This window comes from Pezoporus wallicus, unplaced genomic scaffold (genome assembly GCF_028554395.1).
Source record: "Pezoporus wallicus isolate ANWC-B61680 ecotype Strahan unplaced genomic scaffold, APGP_CSIRO_Pwel_v1 contig_7073, whole genome shotgun sequence".
In the NCBI taxonomy this organism is placed as follows: domain Eukaryota; kingdom Metazoa; phylum Chordata; class Aves; order Psittaciformes; family Psittacidae; genus Pezoporus; species Pezoporus wallicus.
The window spans coordinates 5,868,303-5,894,610 of NW_026641326.1; the positions used below are offsets into that span (position 1 = coordinate 5,868,303).

Sequence of the window (26,308 nt, forward strand, 5' to 3'; positions counted from 1 at the left end):
AACTCAAGTTCCCAGAAATCTAGAACAATTCAATTATTGGCTGCTACACCCCTTTTTACTACTTCCCTTCCAGAGGAAGGTTAGGTCCAACCTACATTTCTTTAGCAGTGGCTATCTAGGAGACTAGCTCACCTCCAGGAAACGCACACCCAAAGCTCCAACAATTATTCTACGTGCTAAGCTGGTTTGCTCCTGCATTAGCTCTCACCAGCCCCACCTCTGTTCTAATTTAGCTGTCTGCTCCTTTGAAGGCCTATGATAAATTTGTCTGGTTTAAGAACTGAAGAAGCCAAGTTGAGCAAATAGAGCAAAACCCCTGGATATTCCCCAACAGAAGGAAGCACTACGTTATTTATAGGAACCGTTATATACCACTTAGTTCAGTATCTTCATTTCCACCTCTCCCCAGTTCTTTCATTGTGTGTGAAATACTACTTCTAAAATACAGAATCCTGTAGATCTGCCTATATTATCACATTTGTGCTTAGCACCCTTGTGCTTCAGCTGGAGAAAAGCCGTATCAAAACATATCTGAGCCACTAAGGCAATGTAAAAGTACAGTTCTTTTCCCCATCAATCTGGTGGAAAGATTTTCAGTACCAGTAACACACCAATGGTTATATCTTATTTCTGCTTTTCCTGGTGATAGTTATGATTCAAGAAGGTTCATACCACAAGCTAAAGTATTAGTTGACTAAGGTATACATTGAGAAAAAAGCTTTCATCTTTTCTCTGGCTGATCATTATAGTCTGCTGATGCAAACCAACTTCACGCAACGTACATGTTTTCTGATTACAGTTGAACAGTCACCCTGCAGAGGCCAAGGTTTAAAAATCTGCTCACTTTTCTTAAAGTATTTGATTTTTCTTTTTAGTAGAGCTTGACCATTCTGGGCAATGTAACAAGAGCTTTTATCTTTCAGTGTTTCATTCAAGCTTGAATATCCATAGGAAGAATTTGCTTTTGCAGAACCCTGCCCCACAGTTGGGATTCATCTGCAATAAGAAGTTTCTTGCAAATCATCAATAGAAACTTGTTTCTTGAAATCTTGATCCATAGGAAGCTGCTAATGCATTTTTAGTTTCAGTTAGCCAAGATAAGCATGGCCTATGGAGAACTGGGCTATCTGAGAAGCATCTGACTACATCTACCACCACATCCCCACGGCTGATGCTTCCCTTCCCTGCAGCTGAAAGATGTGTGCTTGTTCTAGTGTACAAATTGTACTGTCACAAAACCCAAAGACCCCCAAAACAACTAAGGTCCTTGCAGCACTCTCACCTTTCACAGCAAACGCATACTACAGCAGCAAAACAACATAGTTTTGAGAGGCAGAAGCATACAGAGATGAAATTCTAAGCTGTCTCTTCAGACATAACAGTTTCTTTCCAGTCCTATCACTGAGCTACCTTCTAACGCTTTCTCCTTGCAGACAGAAGTTTCTTGCTAAAAGTTGGATTTCATGGTATGTAGCTGGTGAGGAGGCAGGCAGACAGGAGGAAAAAAAAGCTGTGTCTGGTTTCTTTTTCACTTCCTCACAATATTACCGTGCTTTAGAACATAAGTTTGTCCACAGCACCAGCATAATGTTAAGAAGTGCCAAGCTACAAGGCAGGCAGTCACTATTCTCCAGATCACTTTACCAAAATAATTAGTACAGTCTCTCTGTGTCTATTTATCAACGCTCTGCATGCAAGCGACTCACAAAATGATTTAATAATAAATACTGAAAACATGGCAAAAGGACAGACTCCTGAAGTTTACTTTTAACAAATACAGAAAGCCTTCATAAAGAACCAGCCAAAAAGACCAGTTTGGGCTCCAGTCCAGCTCCCTGGCATAATGCTTGTTCTGTTAGCATCAGAGCCAACACTTAAAAATTTGGCTGACACACCCAGGAAAGTGGCTCCCAACACTCTGTATGTGTTTATACAAATAGCCAAGGCTGAGCTTCCACCAGCATTCTTAGGGTTTTTTTGTTTTAAAACAGGGAGCCTGACTTACAGATTCCTGCATCCCAGAAGTAAGGCAGGAAAAAGAATTTCTCTAATACCGACTGTTGTGAAGATGGGATGAGCCCCTCTGGATTTATTCTACCTTCAGCATCATTTATGCCAGTATCTGGGAAGTCCGATTTAGTCATCTTCTTCTATCTCATAGTACACAAATGTTAGTTTCTTGCAATCTTTGTTTCCTTGCAGCAGGGAGCAAAACCAAACAGTTTTTGCCAGTCATTCACAGCACGCATTCACATCAGGCTTCCCAAAACCTCCAACTGTCTGCCCTTTGAAGATAAAAATCAAACTCTGCAGATTTCCCTTCATTTATGTAGAACAAGGAGTATTCACTACTGCAAGTTACTGCACCATGCACATGGAAGAAAATTTTCTTTGATAAACTCTTTTGAAGAAAAATAAATGATTAAACACTAAAGTCCCAGCTATTCCCAGTTGTTTGTCATAACAAATAATAATCCTCTAAACCTTAGAAGTTGCACCTTGGATCAAATGGCATGCCTAAGTAAAACTCTGCTACTAATTAAATGAAACAATTTCATCTCAAACTGTCCCACCTCTCTTTGCTTACATAGCATCAAAACGTGCAAGAAGTGGCAACAAAAACTTGCCTTCCTATATAGGTGCAGTTTCACTTGATGCTTACTTCTGTCTACCTGAACTATTGCCAACTGATGCAGTTTCAGTCCTGTTACCTTATTCCTACCTTGTGTACATCCTGATTCCCTGTGATGATTCAAGCAGTTGCAGAATGAGCCAAGTTAACTTTGCTGATCCAAAAGACAATTAACAAAAAAAAAACAAATAAATTCCTACATAGAGTAAATGCAACTTGAAGCTATACACTCCCCCAAAATTGCCACACTATGAATATCAGAATACCTAATTTCTAAGGCCTTTTCAAAGGCATGGGACAGGAGTTCTGGAAATGTACTGTGTTCACCTGACCTGAGGATAACTCTGATGAGTAGGAACCTCAAGAGGTCATCTTGTCCAAACTTCTGCTCAAAGCAGATAAACTTATCCAGGAGATGATAAGACATAATCTGCTTATTACCTGGAGCTGTAAAGGTTAAGTGACCCACTAAGATTAAGGAAAAGGGAAATGATGCCTAAGAAAGCTCAGCACAGAAGGGGAGGGGCAGGGAAGCTGTCATTTTATTTATTTTAACCAATATTCACTTCCACTCAAGAGGAAAATTAGATCAGCTCCAGTTTAATCAGCACTGCCCCTGCCGTGGGGGGGCATCACCATGTTGCCCTAGCAAGACTAAGGGAACTGAAAAAGCAGCAAGGTATACAGGATATTCTACAAAGAAGGAGGAAAAACAGTAAACTTAAGCCAGTCATAATATAATTAGGAGCCCTATAGACTCAGGTCTGCCATAGAAATGGCTCTTCTTTGGAACATTTGCTTTGAGTTAACCTAGAAAACGCACTCATGCAAGCACTGCTGTCATATCAGGTACCCGGATTATCCTCATTTTCTTAAATCGGTAGGATCTGGGATTTACCCACTTTCTTTGGACTGTACTGGCAGAGCATGCCAGCCACATGTACATGTGCTTTTGGGAGCCAGAAGCACTCGTGTTCTTCACCTACACAGCACATGACTCAGTAGAGCCACTACTGACAGCTGAGTTTCTGAAGCATCCCTGTCTCACATGTAATACAAATAAACAGTCTTGTACCTGCACCATTTACTACAGTCCTAAATACCTCTCATTTAGGAAGCAAGAAAGAAACAAGAAGGGGCTGATACTAACCTTTGGCTAATGAGAAGTTTTTTTTTTATTTGTTTTTTTTACAATGAAGAAAAATGAATAAAGGGCAGAGAATAGACTGTACATCTCCCACATCTGCAGGAGTCTTGTTATTCTACACCAAATACTCCTCCTTAAACCCCATCTTTGTACATGGCTTTGGGAGCATCACAAAATTATGGCAGATACTACTGCCATAATAGCTAACACATGTACCCCAGTGATTGGCAAGTAAGTTTTACCCTGCTGCGTTACTCACTGCTTGGTGGATGTCAGCCTTCACTTCTTCACTCAGCATTCCCTCAAACACAAAGGAATCGCCGAATTTCTCTGCCTGTAGAAAGAACGCAGGATTCAACCATACTATCAAGGGAATGTTATTCTTAAAATGCCACTCACATTTACAGCATTCTTTTACCAAGGATAAGAAAATTCTAATAGAAGTTTAGAGCTCTCTTTCAGGGAAGCTATTTTGAAACAGAAAAGAGAAGGCATTTTATCTCTGGATGTCATTGTTCTTCAGCAGCCACTGGACAGATGGCAGCTCACAGAGCTTCTGTGATTGTTTTTACTTTTATTAATTAAAAATGCAGTTCTAGTTGCCTCAACTGCTTTAAAATGCTACAGTCAATAACCTAACACTCAAGGGCATTTTTCATTTTTCCTTCAGGAAAACTAAAATACCAGGCTTAAGCCTTGTCACTTACTGCTCCTTCACCATCACTAACACCATGTATCATTTCATCTAGCATTATAAAAAGCCAAAAGAAAAAAAATTCAAATAATTTCAACAGATCACAGTACATAATAGCAATATAAGGTGTGTGTGTGTCCCTTGATAAATTAAGTGAATTGATATACCAAGGAAGTTAAAACACGTTATCATAATTCAACACATTTGCCCTTCTGAACTTTATTATATTAAGGTATTCAAAGACTGAGAATGATCATCACAAGCTGCTTCTGCACACTCAGAACTCTTCAAGAAGCGTGGCTTCAAAGAAGGATCCCATTAACCACCCAAACTGCAAGAAGTTTTAACATATAACTCTAATCTTTGTATTTTCAGTTTCAGAAGGGAAAGTGAAGAAATAAAGACTTCACTTACCTCTTTCGCCCAATCTGAGACATCCAGACAGAGACAGAAACCAATTCATCAAAGAATCAAAAAAACACCAACCTTCCCCACCCACTTCTCCTGCCCCATCTGAAAGACCCAGAAACAAACAGGAATCACCTAAAGAAGCCCAGATTTGAGTCTGACAGAATCAGGGGCTTTCTTTGATTCATTTGCTTGTTGTTTTGTGGGGGTTTTTGTTTGGTTGGTTTAAGTTTCTTAACAAACACTTTTGGTTCAACGAAAGGCAGTACACCTGGGGATTTCTTTATTCAGGTTTCATCTGCCACTGGAGTTCAGTTAATAAATGAAAACCAAGTAGGTTGGCACTATTTACCCAAAGTAATGTGGGCATTATCTAACTACACAGAAGCCTGCTCAGCTGCATCCCCACAGAAAAACATTGCAGAATCAGTGCTGCTTACTCTGAGCTTATTTTTCCAAATCCAGTGGAAAAGGGGTACCCATGCAAGGTGGGAAGGGAGATGGTCCAAGTGGAGCATTCAACTACCCAAGTTGAGCCACGATCATGGTCTGAAACAAACTCCATCTGACGCAGCAGCATGTTTCAGTATCACTGCACGTGTGCTCATGCCTGAAGCTGTTCACAGCAAGTAAGCCCTGTTCAAGCTCGAAACTGTTAAGCAACTTTATTTTCCAGAATTATTGAGGTAAGAATTAAAAACTGTGGATAAAAGCCCTTCATCCAACCAGAAGGATCCTGTCTTCCAAATGAGAACCAGTTTATCAAGCAAATTCTGCAAAGTGCTTCCTTAGAGACCTGATCATTACCAAGGCTTTTATTTGCCTAAAAGGCCTGTCACAGTTTCATAAGAGTTGCGTAGGAACAGTCAACTGTCAAGAAAGATCAGAGCCTCAGGCACAGGTAGCTTCTTTCTTGGAAAAACCTTAACATATTCTTTCTTAGTCCATTGTTCCCAGCAACAGGCACAAAACTATTATTATACATGCTATTATATCTTCTTCAGACAGCAGGGCTTTCTATTGCTCAGCTCATTAGCAAGTAGCTGCACTGAGCTAGCTTGCAGAGGTCTCAGCTATCATCAGTTTTTAAAACCCTTCTTCCTTCTTCCTCTAAAATAAGGAAGATATAATATAGCCAGGGTATTAGATATTAGGATATCTAACACAGTTGCACTGGGGCAAAGATGTCCTAGGACCCAAAGGTCAAAAAAATCCAGCCAAACAAACCAACCCAAAAAATCCTGCATAGACATCTTGAGCCATCTGTTAGCTTCACCCAGGCTGCCTCAGTCATGCTGCAGGGAAGATATTAGTTCAGCTATCAAGACCCTTACTACATGTAACAGCATGCATCTAAATGGTTTTTCAGACCCCTGGGCAGCAAGGCAAGACAATTTCATTTCTCCTTGACTTATATCAGAAATATTCTAGCATGCAAATCCCAAGCAAGTATTGTGACAGCCTTCAAAGCAGAAAAGCCTAAGTGTTTCATGGGGATTTTGCCAACACAAAGAAAGATGATAAGAGACTGTACACCCTTCTGCCTTACCTCAGTAATGTACCCAGTAGAATTCACAAATCTCTCAAATTCCTCATTGCTGACCTCGTACTGATCCATGTAGAAACTGTTAATGTGGACTCTTCTAGCAGGCCACTCTCCATCTTGCTGTATTGCAGGCTCATCAGTGCCCATTGTAAACACTCCTCCTGGAATAGCAACCATCTGCAGAGAAAACACCACCCAAAAGATGATGAAAATAAAAGACTGAAAAGCCTTGTACCAGTCTTACTCATCCTTCACCTCATCTTTGTAGGTGCTTTTGCTTCGAGCAGCATTTCACTGACAAAACTAGCACAGCAAAATGGCAACTGTCATCTTGAACACCTCCTGTTTGGAAGAAATAGCAAGCAGAACTTAAACTGAGAATAAAACCCCCATTTGCATGAATGTCTGGGTAATTAAGAACTTTCACTGAGGGTGATGCTTGTGCTCTAATATTAGAGGAGAAACATGTTCTCTTGCTGTACCTAAGAGCCAAGAAATAATTCAGAGTCCTTTCTGTTCATTTTCAGATGAAGCACTTTGGTATTTCACTCTATTCCTAGGAAGGCTCGATGCACCCATGAATAATCTGGAGATTGCAAAACTGTGAAGTGCTCTTCTGCGGACAAGCATGTGCTTGTCTGCGTACCAACTACAAATGGATTTTCATTTAACGACAGGCACTTGCAGCATTTTATTACCAACCATGCTGCTAACTGGCAGGCAGACAGAGCACCTGCAGCTCAGTGTGCCAGAAATGAGGCAAACTTTCAAGTCAATTATGTCCCCCTCCTCTGGGGGACCGGCCTTGGGCAAGAGCCTCAAGATTCAGAAGTAAAGGACAAATAACAGGATAATATTTTAACTATTTCAGTGATGTTTTTCCCTCTAAGGCCTCAGCCAGTTTCCAGAGAAACAGAACACATTTTCCTTCAGTTTTAGTAGGCTCTTTCCAGGAAGACAAGAGACCACAAACAGAGAAACACGCTCCTCACCCAAAAATCAAGAGCATCCATGATCCCTGCTCAGAAGCTTGTGCTGGAATAAGGAATGACAGCTCAGCCTTTGTAAAATCTTCCTGAATGGCAGGTGATATTTCAAGGGCTGACTGCACAAGAGCTGGCTTGCCAAGAAGTCACCCAACTCATCACCAACAGGTCAAAGAACTGGAGAAGAGAACTCCCTCTCCTTTCTGTTCAGGATTCCTGAGCTACCCTCATCCCCTAACTCACACTGAATTCGGCCACCTCACACCTCTGGCAAGAGGTTTGTGAGTGGGTGAGTCCCAAGAAAGCCATCGAGCACTGATGAAATCACATGGCACCTGAACACACCCTGGCAGTGATCTGTGATCACACACTACTCTTACAAGGAATTCAAGCAGCTGGAACACTGACAGAACTTAAAATGAACAAAGCCCATTCTAGGAGACAGTGGGGGTTTATTGCAAAATCCTATTGTTTGGTATGCAGGAAATTCAAGTCTAATAACAGAAACATTCACTGATAAGTTTCCAGACTAGCACACTTCCAACACTGCTCCAGAAATTTAGTTTAAGTTCTGACAGAGCAAGAAGACTGAGTTTTAGATATATGACAGTTCAAACACAGTGGAATAACACCCTATGCAATGTGCATATTAAACATAGCCAGAATGCAGAGGTAAGGTTGTAAAAATGTGAACTCATGTAACATTATTTAGATGACAAGGCAGGGTCACAGAAGGTCAACTCTGGAATTTGTTCATACAGCCATTTTGCAGCACAACCTAGATTATAGGACCTTGATTCTTCTAGAGTTGAATTTTTTCTCTTACTTTACAAGATCCCCTTCATAAAGTTAGATGCTTGCACAAACACAGTTTATCTGAGTGCCCACAACAACTCACAAACTAGGAAGACAAAAAGAATCATCAGTTACTTTACAGCTTCTGGAGTTTACTGTTATTTATGTAGTTACATCATTACCAGCATACCAGATGATCAGAAAAAGTTCACATCAGCTATTCAATACCTTTCCCTACTTAGAGAAGCTGAAGCATTCAACATATCCAATGTCATTGTTTTTTTCTCCACTACAGAGGTCTTCTTTTGCTTGGGTCTCTCCCAGCAACACTTAACTTGCAACAGGCCTTGTAAGAAGTGGTACAAATAGTTTTTTCCTTTGAAGTACCCACATTTAAAGCTAGCTGCATCCCCATAATTTTTCTCCACTAAAAAGAATCTGAGCAGTTACAGATTGTCTTTAACCGAATCCATAAAAGGGCTTCAGGATAAATTTGCTTACATTTTTTAGGACTTAGGGAATGACAACGTGGCGCAAAGTTGCACCACTTCCTTCCAATCTTTTTCCAACTCACTGTAGCTAAAACAACTCCCTGAAGCAGTCTTCAAAGCAAGATTTGGAGCTCACTTGTGAGCTGCTGTCTAAAAGTATGTGAAGAACTAACTCTCACTTTTCAGCCTAGCATTCATGTCCAAAACCTGAACCATCTCTGCAGATTGCCAGTGTCTATTCAGCTAGGAATGGGCTTCCTTGGAAACCTGCTGTTTGCATACAGTGACAGCCGAGACTTCCGCATACCCACCGGTGTTGTGCCCGACTGACATCAAATATTGATTCCATGGGATTATCCCCCTCGCAAGGCTCATTTCACAGCTCCACCCCATGTTTAGAAATAGGGCCCTCCTTTGGCAGTCAGCTTTATGATAACACCTCACAGGCTGAGAAGATGTCTGACAGCACTTCTCAGCCTGAGAGCAATGGAATACAACACTAAATGAAGAACAGATTTTCTGCATCGACATCCACAAACCACACCTGTATAGTTAATGAAGCAGGTGTAACATCCAGTTTTAAAACACAGGTACCTAACTCCAAGGGACTGATCTCCAAGAAACATCAAAGCTGAACTATGGAGGCAGAAATCCAACAGCAGTGCCTTACAGATACATCATTGGCTGTATTAGGTGGAGTGTGCAAGAATAAGTGCCTGTAAATTCACTGTATTACTCAACTAGCACATGCAGTTCACTGTCCTCAAAGCTCAACTTCAATAACAGGGATCACGTTTGTCTATGATTATACTTAGTTAAAAGTATTGTTGTAATTTAGAGCAGACCCATTAAAATGCCGTCTCCCCAGCTCTAAAAATGCAGTGGAAACAACTAATCCCATCTGTGGTTGAAGGAGAAGCCAATTCTTCCCTCACTTCCCTTTTGGTAAAGGCATTTTCTAGCTAAGCATAATCAAGTTACACTGTGGACATAGCTTTAAACCCAGGAGCAATTACTTTTCATTACATATTACTGAAGGTGCCAGCTGCCTTCTATAAAGCAAGAGTCAAACATTTTTTTTTCACAGTGAGACCCACAGTAAAATGCCAATATTAAGGTCCTTTCCAACCCTAACTATTCTATGATTACATTAAATGTATATTAGCAACACAGGGCCCAAGTGCAATATGAATTATTTAATTCATACTCTTTATATATAATCAAATACCTTAAGTATAGCCTGCAATAGCAAAACTGCTGAGTACCCCTCCCTTTACTTGGTAGGTTCTCAAACTGACTCCATGACACAGGCTTTTTCCAAGCTGACACAGCTGCCAAGCACTAAACACCCCATTTGCAAGCCATCTCACACAAGAACAAGATCCAAGTCTGGTATAATTTTGACTGCCAAAGTTTACTAACATTTTCCCCGAAATGAAGCAGCAATCCCATTCCTAATAACTGAAGATACCTCATACAGCGAGGCATCTGGTCTCCAATAACACAAAAAGCTTTGGTATCCTGTTGCAGTAAGCACTGTCATAGCACATCGACCCACTTTAAGCACTGCCTTCATCAAGAAGGCACATTGAGCACACAACAGTATCTTTCAGAAGAGTACCAACAGCAGCAGAATGGAACAAGCACTTGAAGAGACTTTCACTAAAAGCAAACCTGAAAGGATATCTAGATATGGATACATAAATGATGGCTTTGCTGAAAAACACACACGAGATGGCACATCACCTATCAGCACTTCAATTCCATTGACGCCTAAAAAGAGATGGAGCAAGGGGGGTAAACACATCAGAGAATTGATATTCACTAAGTATGGGAACTCACTAGCAGAGGTATCACCTCACCAGCCTGTACAGCAAACACAACCCCGCTCAGGTGGATACTCTGGCACACGTATCCCCGTGGTAACCAGCTCGAGGCAGCGGGAGGCCTGCCAAAGCAAACAACCGAGAAAGACACCCGCAATCCGTTTGTCACCTTCCTTACACACGGAGGAGCGCTGAGGGGTGATGGGGGAGGCCAGCAGCACACGGCCAGCCCAGCTCAGGTCTCTCCCCATCCTCAGGGGCACTCACATGGCGCGGGAGACGCACAGGGCTCCCTGAGGCGAAGGGCGGGAAAAGCGAGGCGAAGCCCCGGTGCCTCAGCCCTGCCCTCACAAGCCCGGCCCAAGAGATCGGCTTCCACACGAGTTTCTGGACAAAAGCTCGCCCGAGGACCTCCAACACCCCCCGGCCACTGCCCCACGGCCCGCCCGGCTCCCGCCTCAGGGCGCGGCCGCAGTCACCGCACCCCGCCCCACCGCTCACCGGCCTGCGCCCAGCGCTCCGTCCGCCGCTCACTACCGCCGAGTACCGCCGCGCCGCCTTCTCCCGCGCGTCACCGCGGCTCCGGCTGGCGCTGCACCCGCAGTCCCCACCGGGCCCTGCCTCCCCGGCGGCCGCCGCCAGCCCCAGCAGCAGCAAAAAGCAACAGCGGGATAACCAGGCACGGGCTTCAGCGGGCGCAGCCATGTTAGCGGAAGCACCACGTGACGCCACGGTCAGGTGATAGGCCTCGCCTTAAAGGGGCAGCACGCCCGAGCTCCTGTGCCTGAGCTGTATCGTTACAGCCGCTCCCTCCCGCGGGACTCACCTCATGGTGGGCGGCTGTGCCCCGCCGGGCCCGGCCCGCTCCCACAGCGCAGCTCCTTGGAGAGCTCGGGTTGTGCCTGCGAGAGGTACGTGAGGAGAGTGAGGAAGCGGGAGCGAGGGAGGCAGGGCTGTGCCGTTCCGCCTCTTGCAGCCCTGTCTTGAGGGGCTCTGAACTCGGCCTGTCCGCTCTAAAGATAACGGGGTGCTGAGGTAAACACGGCCTAAGGAAAGCACACGGACCTGTCCTATTGCAGAGACGCTGCGCCCAGTACTCTGGTACCTAGTGCCTAGTGTTCATATAGGGTATTTAGGCTTATTCAAGATGAACGTCCAGTACTTGTTACAGTTGACTTTCTTGAGAAAGATACCTATGTGAAGTGAATGCAGATAGGTCTATGTTCCCAAAGATAGTTTCTTAACTACACATCAATGTAATTTCTTGGCACAGCATGGTCATTTACTGCTCATTTCACCTCCACAGGGAAAAAAAAAAGGAAGTAGACGTTACCTGTGACACTCCTACTTTGAGATGTCAAAACAGGTCACTATAGCTGACTGGTGATGTTAGTTAGCAATATTCACAGGAAGGGGAAGTCCGAATTGTGGACGTGTCACTCAGAAGTGAGGACTGGCCCTTCTGCAAACTCTCTTGGAAATCACTGTTAGTAATTTGCACCAGGGAGAGTGGTCTTGAGGCCTTGATGCTATTCGTGTCTGATTCAAGCGCTGTCTTTTCCTCTCTTTTGCAGCAGACTGCTGAAGGACAGGCAACAGCATACAGATAGCGTTAATGTCAGAGACTCGTGCAGGGTGCAGGTCTGAGACCCGAAATGTGTTTACACCTACAACTGTGCTCAGCAGCAGTATGTAATGTAGGTTGCGTGCATTCCTCCTCAGAGTACCCTCATCCCCTCTCTTAATGGGGGATGATGCAACTCGGCGCCATTTCAAGATAAGGACATGGGAAAAAATAAAGAAATGGGAAATTCCCCAGGCACTTCTGTCTGTGTATCTATCCTGGGAATTTGATTTTTCACACTTACAGAATGGATTATATCACGTATGACACAAACAGTCTTTATGGCAAAAGCATCACACGGAAGGAGTGGGAAATACCACTGGTGGGGGAGAAGGAGAAACCTACTTTTCTTTCCAAGTGACCATCAAACGCTGCTACCTGCAGTTTTTCGGGTTTTGTTTTCGGTGCAGGTGTCTGAGAAGAGCTTTGTAACAAGCCAGTTGAATGGCAACATAGCAGTGTACAAGCCAAGCAGGTCAGGAATGGAAACATACTTTCTACAGGCACAGTGGCCTCCTACTTTGCTCTTGGGAGAGGTAGCAATTTGCTCTTAGTAGGAAGAAGCAAATTACTACCCCACTCTGTGCCAGCTCGGCTGGCTGGGACTTTGTGATCCGAGCAAAGGCTCTTCCCACTCACTGTCCCCCCACTAAGGGGCTGGGGGAGTAGCAGGTGCTGATGCTGGCTGTTTTGCATGACATAAATATGAAGTCCTGCTGCCTCATTCACAGGCAGAAAGGTTGCGCTGCTTTTGCACTCCGTTGTACTCATTGCACAGCCAAGGGACATAGCCTAAGGCAGGTGATGGTGAGCTGTCTCAATCCACAACTGTCAATACCTTCTACATTGGGGTAAGGTGCTTTTTTCCTTAACTTTTCCTGCATTTCACTGTATTTGTTGAAGATTTTGGTGCTGTATCATGTAAATCCTTACTTTTTGTGAGAGATTCTGTTCAGGACTGTCCACAGAATGGATCTTTTTCTGGATCCTCCACTAAGCAATCTTTACTCATTCGGTGGGATATTAATACAAAATATTTAATATATATTTTTTCCTGTACACATTAGGACTTTGCAGCAAAAAGAAGCATAACCATAGTGAAGGAGGGGGTTTTTGTTTGTTTTGTATTAGTACAGGAAAGGAACACAACTCAACTGTATTTGCTATATGGGATTTTACTGTGTGTAAAATAACAGTGCTGGCAGCCTTCACAAGGATGGATTTCAATTATCCATCATTAGTCCCTTTTGCCCTGTGACATACTTAGAAAGGCAACAGAGTGCAGGAAAACAAATGAATACAAATTTAATTCTAAAATCAACCCTTGCTGCTTTGGGGTCAGAAAATGTAAACATTCCTTTTATGCTGAAGCAGTGATCTTGGCCTCGTGCATTAATGAATCTCTATGAAAATGCAAAGTAAATGTAACTTCCTTTCTCCTTCCAAATTTGCAATGCAATTTACTGAAATGATGGCAAAATCCAGATATCCAAATTCTATGATCTAGAACTGAAAAACTGGGAGGATAACTTCCCCTTATTAAAGCCATGGGACTCTGGCTGTGTAATGATGGCGTTGAAGAAAACCAGCTAATTTCTAATGAGCAAGGATGGTCCTCTAGTGTATCTTGCCCACTCGTTCTCGTTGCTTGTTTTCCTATAATTCTTTTCTGCATCATTTGTGTACTTCCATCAGGAAGGTTTATGTTCCCTTTTCTCTCAGGAGACTAGATGGAATAACTCCAATGACAATTTGCTTTTGAGCAACATCCAACTTCCAGTTTTTAATCCTGAGGACACTTGAGAACTTTTGCTGGTGTCATGTATTGATTGTGTTTGTGCTCCTAAGTCATTTGTTCACAGGCAGCTAATCTCTTCTACACAGGGTTTAATTATCCCTTTTCGCACCCTGAGTGCACCATGCTTCAGGATTAAGACACTGATTTCATCAATATTAAAATAGTATAGAAATGAGATTTTTCAACATTTAGCCGAAAAGGTGAGATTTTGCCTGGTGTTTGTGCCTGTTTGTGGTGCTTTTCATCTAGTGCTGCAGTGCTGGCATGGCCAGCTCTGGCAGCGGGAAGCTTTTGTGATCATCTACCTCATTATGAAGACCAGCCATGAGCAGGATTAGACAGTTTGATCCTTAGAGTCCTGGTGGCTGCCTGGAATACTTCTGCACTCATTTTTCTTCCAGGGCTGCTGATTGTGCAGCTGAACCAAAAGCAGAGACAAAAAAGTGTGCAAACCCACCCAGCAGGCTGGAGTGCTTTTTGTCCAAAAGAGTCCAAAGAAATCAAGAGATAGTTGCAAATTTGGCAACATAAAATAATACTGTTCATACTCTTTGCAAATAAAAGACTTCAAACTTCGTCTTAACATCTTTCATCAATGTTGAATTCACGTAACTGCTACAAATAAGGTAGTGATGGACCAGAATAAGGTTCAAAAAGAAGAGAAATAACAGAGTTCTTCAACAGCAGAAAAAACACCCAACCTATTACAAGGTGTTTTCTTGTGACTGAAATCACATATGTGATTGGGCTAAACATATGATCTAAAGACTGACATGATATCTACCAAGTAGGTGTTTGGGTTTTTTTTTCCGCTATTTCCTCTCTGAATTCTTGGGCAAGTCTCATTCCTTAGACCCTCTTTATCTACGAGCATGTGATCTAGGGCCAGGACTCTACTCCTCGTTTCAGGGCCTACGTGCTGTAGTTCATATTATCAGTGAAACAGTTGCTTTAGGAGAATAACTCTTAAAGTGGCACTCTAAGAATGGGACTTCTGAGTGGAAATTTTTCATTCCCAGACTGTCCCACAGTTTCCTCTCTTCTTAAAGGTGTGAGATTATAGGAACCTTATGAACTCACCATGCCTGCAGCAGCATATCTGAGCAAGTTTCTAAAGAGAAATGAAAGTATTTTCCACTGTTGGGAATCTTCATTATTATCTTGTCTTTGCTGGTACCCCTTCAAATCTAGCAAGTTCTTTGCAGTATTTGAGGAGTATTTTTGGCTGAAGGGCCTTCAGTAGCACAAACTCCACAGCCTTTGAAGAACTGACCACAAATATACTCCATGGGAAGAAAAGCAGCCTTTGCACATCACAAGACTGACAGGCTGCAGAAGCAGCAGGAGGATGGGACATGATTGTTGTAGAGGTGTGGGGAGATGTGTGCAACTCTTTGGACAACAAGCTGAGGATCTGCAGGCTGGGATAGAGCAGAGTGTCCCCAGGTCTCTTCTGCTGGCTCCTGTGCATCCCATGTTCTCAGAACTTCACGCAGGTTAAATGTAGCTGTGGGACCAGACGCTCTGTCTGTAGGAAACCCCCCAAAACTATGTCATACATTGCATGCAGTTTCTAACATACTGCTGCTGCTCTTACTTAACAGTCAGTAATGAAGGTATTTCAAGGCATGCTGCTGGCGTAACTGCTGGCAGTATTCAGTAGGCAAAGCTCTTTGCCACTGGCCCTGGTGACAGTCCTTATGTCATTGCCAGAGTGCACCAGGCGTTCTGGCCATTCACTGTTCTCAGCCTACTGAACTCATCCAGAGATTAGATTTGATTACACGAGAATTCATTATGATTACCTAATGGTATTAGGCACCATTACTCTGCCAACTTTTTGATGAGTAATGGTGTGTAGTATTGCAGCCATTTATGAGAATCATAGAACTCTGTTCACTGACCTTCACTTCAGTTCCTAAGTCATGGACTTATGTATATTCTTGCTTGATAGCCATAGTTACAGCTCCTCTGATATTATTTTTTAATGAAGGACTGGTAACAGGGGTAGGTTGTGTCAAACCAGACCACTAGCTTATCTGGACTCATTCCCTTTCTCCAGTGGTGGTCCACTGCTGTAGAGAGGGAAACAAGCGCAGCAGTTCCATCCCATTTGTCTGCTGTGAAAGGCAGCAGGGAGGTGGAGGTGGGGGTGAGAGGAGGGAAACAGTTTCTTCACCTTAGGCCAATTAAAGGGATGCAGCCGCTCAGCAGTACAAACACAGCATTCACTTCTGCAAGGCACATTGTGCTGCCAAACACCACCATGTGTACCCTACAGAGGGCATAAAAAGTACAGGATAATCGTGGACAGCATACCTTGACTAGTATTTTAAGGACAGATAGTTGCATAGTGTGATAAATAAAAGGAAATAGTACTTATTCTTTATCACTGCTGATCATTCTGTCTTAACTTGATGATCTTAAAGCTCTTTTCCAATCTAGTTGATTCTATGCTATCCAGAGGGACTTTGACATGCTTGTAAGGTGGGCTGATGCCAACCTTATGAAGTTTAACCATGCCAAATGCAAGGTCCTACACCTGGGTCAGAGCAATCCCAGGTACAGCTACAGGTTGGGCAGAGAAGAGATTCAGAGCAGCCCTGTGGAGAAGGACTTGGGGGTGTTGGTTGATGAGAAAATGAACATGAGCCGGCTTCAGTGTGCGCTTGCAGCCGAGAAAGCCAACCGTATCCTGGGCTGCATCAAAAGGATCGTGACCAGCAGGTCAAAGGAGGTGATCCTGCCCCTCTACTCTGCTCTCGTGAGACCTCACCTCGAGCATTGTGTGCAGTTCTGGTGTCCTCAGCATAAAAAGGACATGGAACTGTTGGAACAAGTCCAGAGGAGGCCACGAGGATGATCAGGGGACTGGAGCACCTCCCATATGAAGACAGGCTGAGAAAGTTGGGGCTGTTCAGCCTGGAGAAGAGAGGGCTGTGTGGAGACCTCATAGCAGCCTTCCAGTATCTGAAGTGGGGCTATAGGGATGCTGGGGAGGGACTCTTCATTAGGGACTGTAGTGATAGGACAATGGGTAACGGGTTAAAACTTAAACGGGAAGTTTAGATTGGATATAAGGAGGAAGTTCTTTACTGTGAGGGTGGTGAGGCACTGGAATGGGTTGCCCAGGGAAGTTGTGAATGCTCCATCCCTAGCGGTGTTCAAGGCCAGGTTGGACAGAGCCTTGGGTGAGATGGTTCAGTGTGAGGTGTCCCTGCCCATGGCAGGGAGGTTGGAACTGGATGATCTTAAGGTCCTTTCCAACCCTAACTATTCTGTGATTCTGTTAACTTGTGTTGTCAGTAGACTGGCTTTAAGATTAATGGCATCCCTATGGTGGTCTTACTAAAGAGAAAACAAAGTAGAAGTCACTACTTTGGAAGTTTCAGACTGTTCTCCTGCAAACAGCTGGTGTACCCCACATTACCGCACTTTCCCACCGCCAACTGTTGACAGCTCTCCTCTTCCAGGAATTGACTTCCAGGGGGCTGGAAGCAGCGCGCACGGACCACCCTGCCAAATCTCAGCCCTTGTGGTTTAAGCACAATGCTTTGAGCATGTCTCGGCTGTTCGGCACCTCCCGAACACTCCTAAGCCCGGCCTTTTCCAGGTATTTATGTTCCCCGCCTTGCTCCCCTTGCGGCTCGAGCAGCGCCGCTGCACCCGCTACAGGTGGGCGCTGCGGGAGCGCTGTCCCTCCCGCCACCCCCAGGTGCCGGGGACCAGCGCGGAGTCCCCGAGCTCTAGATCCGCCCGTGCTGCCGAGCCGAGCCGAGCCGAGCTGAGCCGAGCCCGGGAGGGTCGCGGCACAGCCCTCGGTAGCGGCGGGGTCGCCCCGCCTTGCCCGCCGGCGCGGCGCGGGGTACGCCGGGAGTTGTTGTCCCGAAGGGGCGCCCAGCGGCGGCAGCGCGGCGCCGGCAGGACTCCGCTACCCAGATTGCCCCGCGGGGGTATATAGTGCGCGGCGGCGAGCTGCGGGCGCAGTAACCATGTGGATGTGCAGCTGAGGCGGAGGGGGGAGCTCGGCGCAGCCTCCATCCTAACGGGACCGGGCAGCGCCGCGCCGCCAGCATGGGGCTGCCCAGCCGCCGCTAGCCCGACCCGCTGCCACCGGAGACAGGTACGGCCCGGGAACCGGGCGCGGGCAGGGGCTGCAGTGGCGGCAGCAGCTGGGGAGGGAAGCGGCGAGCCCCGCTCGCTCCGGCCGCCGGGGCAGCCCCCTTCTCCAGGCCACCGCCGGGCTGCGGGCGCGGGGCGGGAGATGCCACCCATCCCCGGGCCGGTGCTGAGGCTGGTCCGGCGGAGCGGTGTTCGGCGGGGATGCCCGGCCGCCGGAGCCGCCGCGGGACGGGGCAGACACCTCTCCGCTCTGCCGGCTGCGCGGAGCCTGGTCCCGCAGTGCCGCTGCCGCCGGGCCGGGCCCGGGTCTCCCCTCGGGCTCGCCGCCGTCCCTCTCTGCGGACCGGCCTCGGCGGTGGAGCAGAATGACCGCGCCAAGTTTCCCCGTGTTTTTCTTCTCGCACTTGAGGCACGGTTGCAAGGGGTGTTTCGCGTTATGTAAACAATTGCGAGCGCTGGTGGGGGGGGACTTGGCCATCGATGAGCTTATTCTTAAATGGTCAAAAGCTGGGCAGCTGGGGTGGATGCTTCTGAGGGTCTTGGTAACTGCTCTGACAGGCCAAATATTTAGCTGTTTCCCGGACTACAATAACTGGACTTCAGCGAGGGGGAGGGGGCACATGTGCGTTCCTCATGTACGTGGGATGTGCCCAAATCCTGAGCGGGTTTGTGTCCTAGTCCTAAAAGCTCAGTTATTGCTAGTTACGCTGGTGGTTTTGGGTCTGAAGACTGCCTTGGTGCTCCCCTGCCTGTGCAAGGAGGCTGCGTGTGCCTGTTGCTCTACGGACGCTTGTTGCATTACCCCGGTGCAGCGGGTGCTTTGCTGAAGAGCTGCATGCAGCCGCGATGGTTTGGGGTTGGTCGGTTTCTCCTCTGGTACAAAACCTCTTTGCTCCATGTGGGTTCAGTATGGCTCACAGTGGATTATATAAAGAAAGTCTCCAACAGGTGAAACGTTTGAATTACTGCATCAGGTGTACCACAGTTCACAAGTGCCTGCTCAGCTGCTGCAAATCAGGAAGGGAAAATATAACTAAAACAATCTAGATTGTTGCCTTATGAAGATACAGTGACCTGAAGTCATGCACAGAGTAGTGTGTGTGGTAACTGTTTATTTATTAATGAGGGCCAGTACCTTTGCATGTCTCTTACTTCTTGAATGTGCATTTTGGTATTTGCAGTTGAGTTTCTTTTCCTGTGCTCAAAAATTTGCCTGGTAACCCAGGACTTTCAAACCTGTTGAGCCAAAAGACTTGCTGACTCAGAGCCTGGTGCAGGGGCCCACACTGGAATTGCTTTCAATTTTGGGTTCAGCTGTGTGAGTGTAACATGTGGTGTGAAGCCAGTATCTCTTTCTTTCCCTCAGTGGTTTCTCTGTGGCTAAGTTAATGGACTTCCAGGTGCTGGATTTTTAGGTTATTTTCTGAACCTCTACTTTAAATGAGTTTCCTCGCACAGCAAATATTCCAGGTTCTAAATGCTCAGTGGTTTTGCTGGTATAAGGCCTGAAACAATAACAGCACTGTGTGGCATCGACTATAGCAAAGCACTGGTCATCCAACTCTGGTAGTTCAGTGAGTGGAGAAGACTTGTGGCATTGATCAGTCCAAAAATCGTGGCGTAACAGGACGCATGGAATCACAGAATGGTTTGAATTGGAAGGGACCTTAAAGATCATCTGGTTCTGACCCCTAGTGTGAAAGTTGAATGCAGGGGAAACCAGTTGACTTGAAATAGTGTGAATTTGTAATGGTCAGTGTGTAAGCTAGAAAAGGGCCATTGTGGGAATTAGAAACACAGTTCCAGTGTTTTTCGAAATGAGCTGTTATAGGAGCACTGTCAAATAAGCTGTTTACTGAGCTGATTATTTCTAATGTGTTCTTTAAGCCAACTTTTGTTTGTCCATAACAATTCTTGTTAAAATACCTTATTCCACCCTGAGATTAAAGTGTTGGCTTAGATGAGTTTTCTCCTCGTCCGCTTGTTTTGCAGCGTTGATTAAGTCTTGAAATAGGGAGTGATCTTGTTTCCTCTTACAGGGGTTCATGAATTAGGAAGTAAACAAACAGCAAGAGTAACTTTTTTGGTTTGCCTTTGCAATCATGGGGTGGGGCTTTACTGTGGGAAGTAGTATGTTATTGTAAGATTTGCTAGTCCTGCATGCCATCGTTGGAGAGTTGAACGGGTCCTGGTGAAGGACGCAAGAGTTGGGCACTTGGTTGGTGTGTTATCAGTGACTGTTGTTGGAGCAGGTCTGGGTAAGAACACCAGATGGAAGAGGTGTGCTGGGACTCTTAAACAGCGTGGGGGGTGGTGTAAAGAACAGCTTTCGTTTCTGGTTGTACACCAGGGCTGTAATATGATCTATTCACAATGCCATTAATCCTCTGGCATCACCTTGACAAATCCATGTTGGTGTGGGGTAGATCAGAAAGTGGGAAAATAAAGTTCAAGTGAAGAAATCATTTCAAGGCTTGGCAGCTCACCAGTGCTGTTGCAGCTTAGGGCCATCAAAATGACAACCTGCTGCTTGGTGTGAGGTCTTGGTCTAATTTTATGGTAACTCTTCTTGTAAAGCCGTGCTAAATGAGCGTTACAATGTGGCAGTGTGAGCGGATGGCCAGTCACCTGCAAGGGTGGCAGATTTAGGATGAAATGTGCAAGCAAGGCTCCAGTACTCTGTGTGTGTACCGCAGGGGAGGCTGCAATTCCTGATCAGTTACTGGTGTGGTCCAGAAGTCCATTCTGGAAGCAGAAGCTCCTTTCAGCTGCTTCCTGTCAGATGAACTGGTCTCTCCTGATAAATCGCTGAAATGAACAGTATTGAGGTAAAACTTCTTTCTCAGCACTATAAGGCAGGCTTAAAACAGTACCCACATATCTCCAGACCTTTTCTTGTATGTGCCCTTTGATGAAGCAGTGAGAAGAGCAGGTGTAGCTTGTTGTGGTTGTTTTATTGTCCATGCTGTCCCCTGTGATGCTGTGCATGGTAATTCTTCAGTGCATAGCATACTCCTTAGACCTATCTGATGTGTCAAATTGCAGCGTGTACTGGGAGTCTTTGAGATGTTATTACCACGTAAATATAAGATAGTTGTAGGATTATATCTTAAAGACAGGAGCAATCTCACGATCTTGTGGGAGGTGGGATGAGGGTAGTGGCTCTGTAGTAGCTGGTAGACGAGCTGCTTGCTTGCCTGTGGGTGAGTGTGAGGGAAAAGGCAGCTTCACCAAAGCAGCTTATGAGAGACCAAAGGGGTTTAGAGATGGAAAATTATGTGCTGCTAGGAAGTTACATAAATGTAATGTTTCTCTCACAATGCAAACATGGTATTAATTTGGTTTCATAAAAATCTGCCTTTCTGTACATTCCAAATCTGTTTCTTATGGTGCTGCGATAGCACCTTCACTGGTTTCTGTTCCTTTGGTGGCCTGAAGCCTTTTTTCTGCTCTTTGTATGTAATAGAACTGAAGATGAGTTAAAAGCTATTGAGCAGTTTCATATAGTGTCCTGTGCTGGGTACAGATGGATACTGCTTTACTGAGTGCTGTAAAGGAGAAGACTTGAAAAGCTAGCAGAAGTACTTGGGGCTGCTAAGCCAGATCCTATCTGTGTCCATAGCTATTCAAAATGATTCCTGTGCTCTTCCGCTGTGCATCTCCCAGAGGCTGCTGCAGGAGGCAGGATGCCGAACAGTGTGAGCTTTGATCTGGCTCAATTATTTCTTTCTGATTTCCATTCCCAATGGACACTACAAAAGCACTGCAGCAATTATTGCCTGGTGCTCTGTGTTGGCACAGATGGACAGTGGCTGGGTATGGAGGCAGAACCCTCTTTCAAGGGTGCTCATTATATTGACAGAGGCAACCACAAGAAGTGTGTGTAATTCTTGCTTGTACTGTACCTGTTGAGAAAGTACATTTCCAGGTCTTCAGAGCATCAGATTTCTTCATGGGGGAAAAAAAAAAAGATAAAATGAAAACTACAGGAACTGTAATTCAGATGAGCAAAGCTGCAAAATTCAGCCCTGGATTCTCAGCTCAGAGGAGTTTCAATTTCATAGTTGTGGTTTTGGTTAAGACTGTCAAAACCTAGATCAGAACTTACTTTTCCTTCTTAACAGCATTATATAGAAAATAAAATGTCACTTCAGATTTGAGTAATTAATCCTTCAGGGATGAAAATGTGCTAGAAATGCACATGGACGTATGCATTACTGTGCTGTTTTACGGCTTTGTGGCAATGTAACTGCATCCTCGTGTGCCAGAACGCCAGTGTGAGGAGTGCTGCAGAAAGCTGAGTCTTCATATCTCACTGATGCTTTGGCTGAACAGGCTATCAAAGGATGCTGAATAGCTCAGAGAAACTGAGTGCCAGATGAGGCAAATTTCTGGGTTAGATAATGTTTCCGCTTTTGGAGTAATCTGTTATTAAGCTACAAGGAAAGAGGCTTGGATACTGGATCCGAATGTCATGATGTGCACAAACAGTTCATTCTCTCCTCGTCCCTGCCGTGTGCATGATGTCTGCAGTCAGAAGGCTGTAATCTCTGTGCATATACATGTAAGAAATTTCTGGTTGCAGTAGGCCAAAATAGGCAACTGCCAAAAGCGTGTAGCTCTTATTTTTAACTTCTAGCAGTTGTTTAGCATCAGTTTAGTACAGAACTTTTAAAAACATGTCTCTTGTGCCTTGGCCCATCCTGTGCACTTCTTCAGAAAATCAGAGATCTGCCAAGATGTTCTAAAGAAAAAAGTTTTGATTGTGGTCCAGGTATGTCCTGTCTGGATCCTCCTCTGAGAAGAGACAAGGGGACACAAAGGGCAGACACATCCCTGAGCTGGCTGATGATGCTTGGTCTGAAGGGTTAATTGAAAACTTACGGTTAAAATAACTTTGCAGTCCTTGGCTACTCCTCTGTAAGGGTTAAGTAGATTCAGTTGCTAATGTTCTTTGCGAGTTAAGGTGGTACAGTATTTTGAACCTTTGCTTCAGAAGAATGACTTGTGCTTGCATTCTAGAAAGTTACTGTACATGTACAAGTCAGCTGGGAACTGGAGCATTCATCTGTAAAGGAGCCCAGCCTATTGGGTGTTTTTAGATTACCAGGGCTCAAAGTAGGTCCCCTGGCCACCAGTGGCTCTTCACACGTGCTAATCATGTGCTGGTAGTGGCTCCTCCTCTTCATCTGGGTGTCACAGGCACTTAGGTTTTACTCTGCAGACCTGGGTGCCTGCTGAGGTGTCTAGGAAGGAAGAGCAGTGAGCTTACCCTTGTAAGGGTGCTGCATCTGTAAGGAGAGGAAAAACTTGCAAGCCTTCAATAGGAGAGACTTGACAGTGGAAGAAAAGCGCTAACTACATTGCCAGCGTGGATCCAAAACTACTAAGAGAGGCCCGTCAAAGCCCAACCGTGGAAGACGACAGCAGTGCCACCATGGAGGAGAGAGAACCTCCACCAAGGTGCAGTATTGGAGAAGGGAGAAATGGAAGGTATAGGACATGGGAAAGGTGAAAGTGTTGGCTGAGTAGAGTCAGAGGGAGATAAGCAGAACAGATAGATGAAGGCTAGTGAGGAGGACAGGCAAGGAAAAGGCTTTGGTAAGTTTAGGGAATATTGCATTTGCTAAAGAATCTTGTGAGGAAACGTGGAGGCTTGATGTGAGGAATGGGGCTGTAGGAGACGGCCCATTCTGTGCTGAAGCCTCAGTGGATATATGGCTGTGCAAAATGAAATTGGGACTGTTCTGTACCCTCTTCTATCCTGGCCGTTTTTCTTTGGCTAAACTCCAGTTAGTGTTACAGACCAGGCTTGCTTGCTTTCCCCATGACATTGGTTGCCCTGGTTCTTTTGGTGTGTTCCAACTCTCTCCTAATTAGAAATATGCTGGAAAACATTGTGTGCTTGTAGGGGCCTTGTCCAGAGGCTGACGTCTCAGCTGTCTTCTCCCATCAGGGTTAGAGCCAGTAAGTACAAACTTCAGTTAGTATCAACTTCAGTAAGTGCTTTTTACTTTTAATGGGATTAAAAAGATACTGTCAGGTCATACTTGGGTTGAAACAAGAAATGATTTTTTTCCCCTGTGACAGTGTATCTCTAATAGATTTTCTTTCATAGGTTTTCTTTCTTCACCTTTCTACAGATGCTTGTCAATAGGATCCATCAGTCATGTTTCTTATCAGTCTCATGGCTGCTGTGTAAGATACTGCTGTCAAAGTGTAGCTTCTGCTTAGTGTATTGTTATGAGCGTCTTACGTTCTGTAACCAGCTTGTCTGGTTGGACTGGGCAAATAAAAACAATTCAGGTGCTCTTTCTGAGGAGAAGAGAACATTGTGCTTGTTTGTTGTCCTGTATTGGGGATTTATTCAGGTTAAAGTTAACAAAATGAGTTATTTTATCTATTTCTTCTTCTGTATGAAATGGTAACTTCTGAAAAACTGTCACCAATACACCAAAAACACCCAAAACCTGTTGGAGTGGCAAATAGCTTGACTAGAACGTAATTGACTTGGCCATCTCCTTGCTGTGTGAATTTACGCACCTCTTCCAACTTGCTTCAAGGAAAGGGGAAAATGTGCTCTTGATGAGATGTGTGGTGAGACTTGTATTCCTCCTGGGAGAAGAGGGGCAGTGTGGACCAGTGGCTGGGGATTCAGGAGACCTGGATTCCAATCTAGGCGCTGAGTCTGACCCGCTGCATGTCCTTGACAAAGTCACAGCGCTGTGCTGCAACCTCCTTCCCTGCTTCCCCACACTTCATCTTGCCTGTTCAGCCTGCAAACTGTAGAAAAATCTCCTGCGTTAGAAGCGTTAGGAGGAAAAATACTTTCTCTGAGAAAGTGCATTTCTCCTCTTTAATCTAACGGTTCATCAAATGACAATTTGTCAGCAGATAGCAGGCTCCTGGACATGAAAGGTTGCAGTTAAATGGAAAACAAGATCACGTGGTAGATAAATGTGCCGTGCTGATACTTTTCTTTTTTAATGTGTAATCTCTAAAATGTAACTACATGTGCATAAAATTAGCAGTGCTGAACTCTCTCAAAACCCAACACGATTCCTGAGCTGCCTCCCACTGTGAGTGTGCGAGGGCGAGGATCCTGATGTTCGATGTGGCTATGGGTCTGCTGTGCTGTTGCTGTTTTTCACGTGCTACAAACAGCATGGGTGGTGGAGAAGCTGCAGGGTTTTGCTTGGCTGTTGCCTTGATGCTCAGCTGAGGAGTGAACGACCTTGCTGAGATGTCCCACTCTGTGCTTAGCACTTACCCCAGCTGTGCTCTGCTACCCAAATCCGTTGTATTTGTCTTTCCCTGGTGTGTGCAAAGAGCTCCTTTTAGATGTGCGAAGTCAGAAGCTTTGCAAATGACAGTGCTTCTCCCTGCAGCCCCAGAAGAGCCATTACTCACTAGATGATCTTTTAAATAGAGCACTTCCTCCTTGCTTTGGCTGTTTTAATAGGATTCTTATGAGTCTTTCTCACAGGCTTCAGGGAGGAAACCTGCCCTTTTTTTGACTGAAATAAGAACAGGAAACATAAGGTTTTGGCTTCAGTTTCCTGAAAGTTAGCTGCACCTGTAAAAATACATCAAGAATATGGGGTGGGTGTTATCCAAAACCCATGGAAATCATTAGAGAACTGTTAGTTAAGAGAAACACTGGATCAAGCCTCTACGGGTGAATTTTCGGCCAAGTAATTAATCTTGTTGTAAAGTTTGGATTTACCAAGCTGTTTAATACTGGACTTTCTCTTAAATCTAAGGGGGTCAGGATTTGGATGCATTGAAAAAAGAAGTTAGCTTGCTTGGCCTAGTTTGCAAATACTAAGGACCCAATTCCATTTGATTCAAACACATTGACTTACTTGGTCTTGTGGGCTCTTAGTTGGTCAAGTCTCAATGTAATGTTCCCGATATTTGTTAATTAGTGGATGATTCTTCACATGCATGACGATAGCGTATGCCATTAAGCAGTCTTTTACATTTGCTTTCTTGCTTCCTCTCTAAACTCTGATCTTCTTTTCTGTTTAAAAACTGAAGCAAAATTAAACTTTGACCGTGGAGTTTCCTGTCTGCAGGAACAAAGTTGAAGCAGTTAAGGATGGTTACAGATTCTGTTCTTACCTAAACAAGCTAAATAGTGGAAAAGACTTTGATGAAGTACTGCTTCAGTTTCTGTAACAGTACATAAAAAACTGCCAGCCTCTATTTAAGTGAGCACTGAACCATGGTGAAAATA

General features: G+C 44.8%; 2 protein-coding genes across 3 annotated transcripts in view; one reads left to right on the top strand and one right to left on the bottom strand.

Moving 5' to 3' along the window:
• Positions 1–11,230, bottom strand: part of SUMF1 (sulfatase modifying factor 1) — a 36,458-nt gene extending 25,228 nt beyond the window's left edge. The window contains exons 1-3 of the mRNA XM_057422893.1: positions 11,027–11,230; positions 6,431–6,604; positions 4,039–4,113 (exon numbers count right to left, since the gene is read on the bottom strand). Of these exons, the coding sequence (XP_057278876.1) occupies positions 4,039–4,113; positions 6,431–6,604; positions 11,027–11,230 (453 nt within the window). The remainder of the gene's footprint in view (positions 1–4,038; positions 4,114–6,430; positions 6,605–11,026) is intronic.
• A 12,055-nt stretch (positions 11,231–23,285) lies between these two features.
• ITPR1 (inositol 1,4,5-trisphosphate receptor type 1) overlaps positions 23,286–26,308 on the top strand; it is a 170,947-nt gene continuing 167,924 nt past the window's right edge. The window contains exon 1 of one of the 2 annotated variants that reach the window (XM_057422996.1): positions 23,286–23,562. In XM_057422996.1, coding sequence (XP_057278979.1) covers positions 23,507–23,562 — 56 coding nt within the window. In that variant the 5' untranslated portion in view covers positions 23,286–23,506. The remainder of the gene's footprint in view (positions 23,563–26,308) is intronic. The other variant, XM_057422997.1, reaches the window with a different exon arrangement.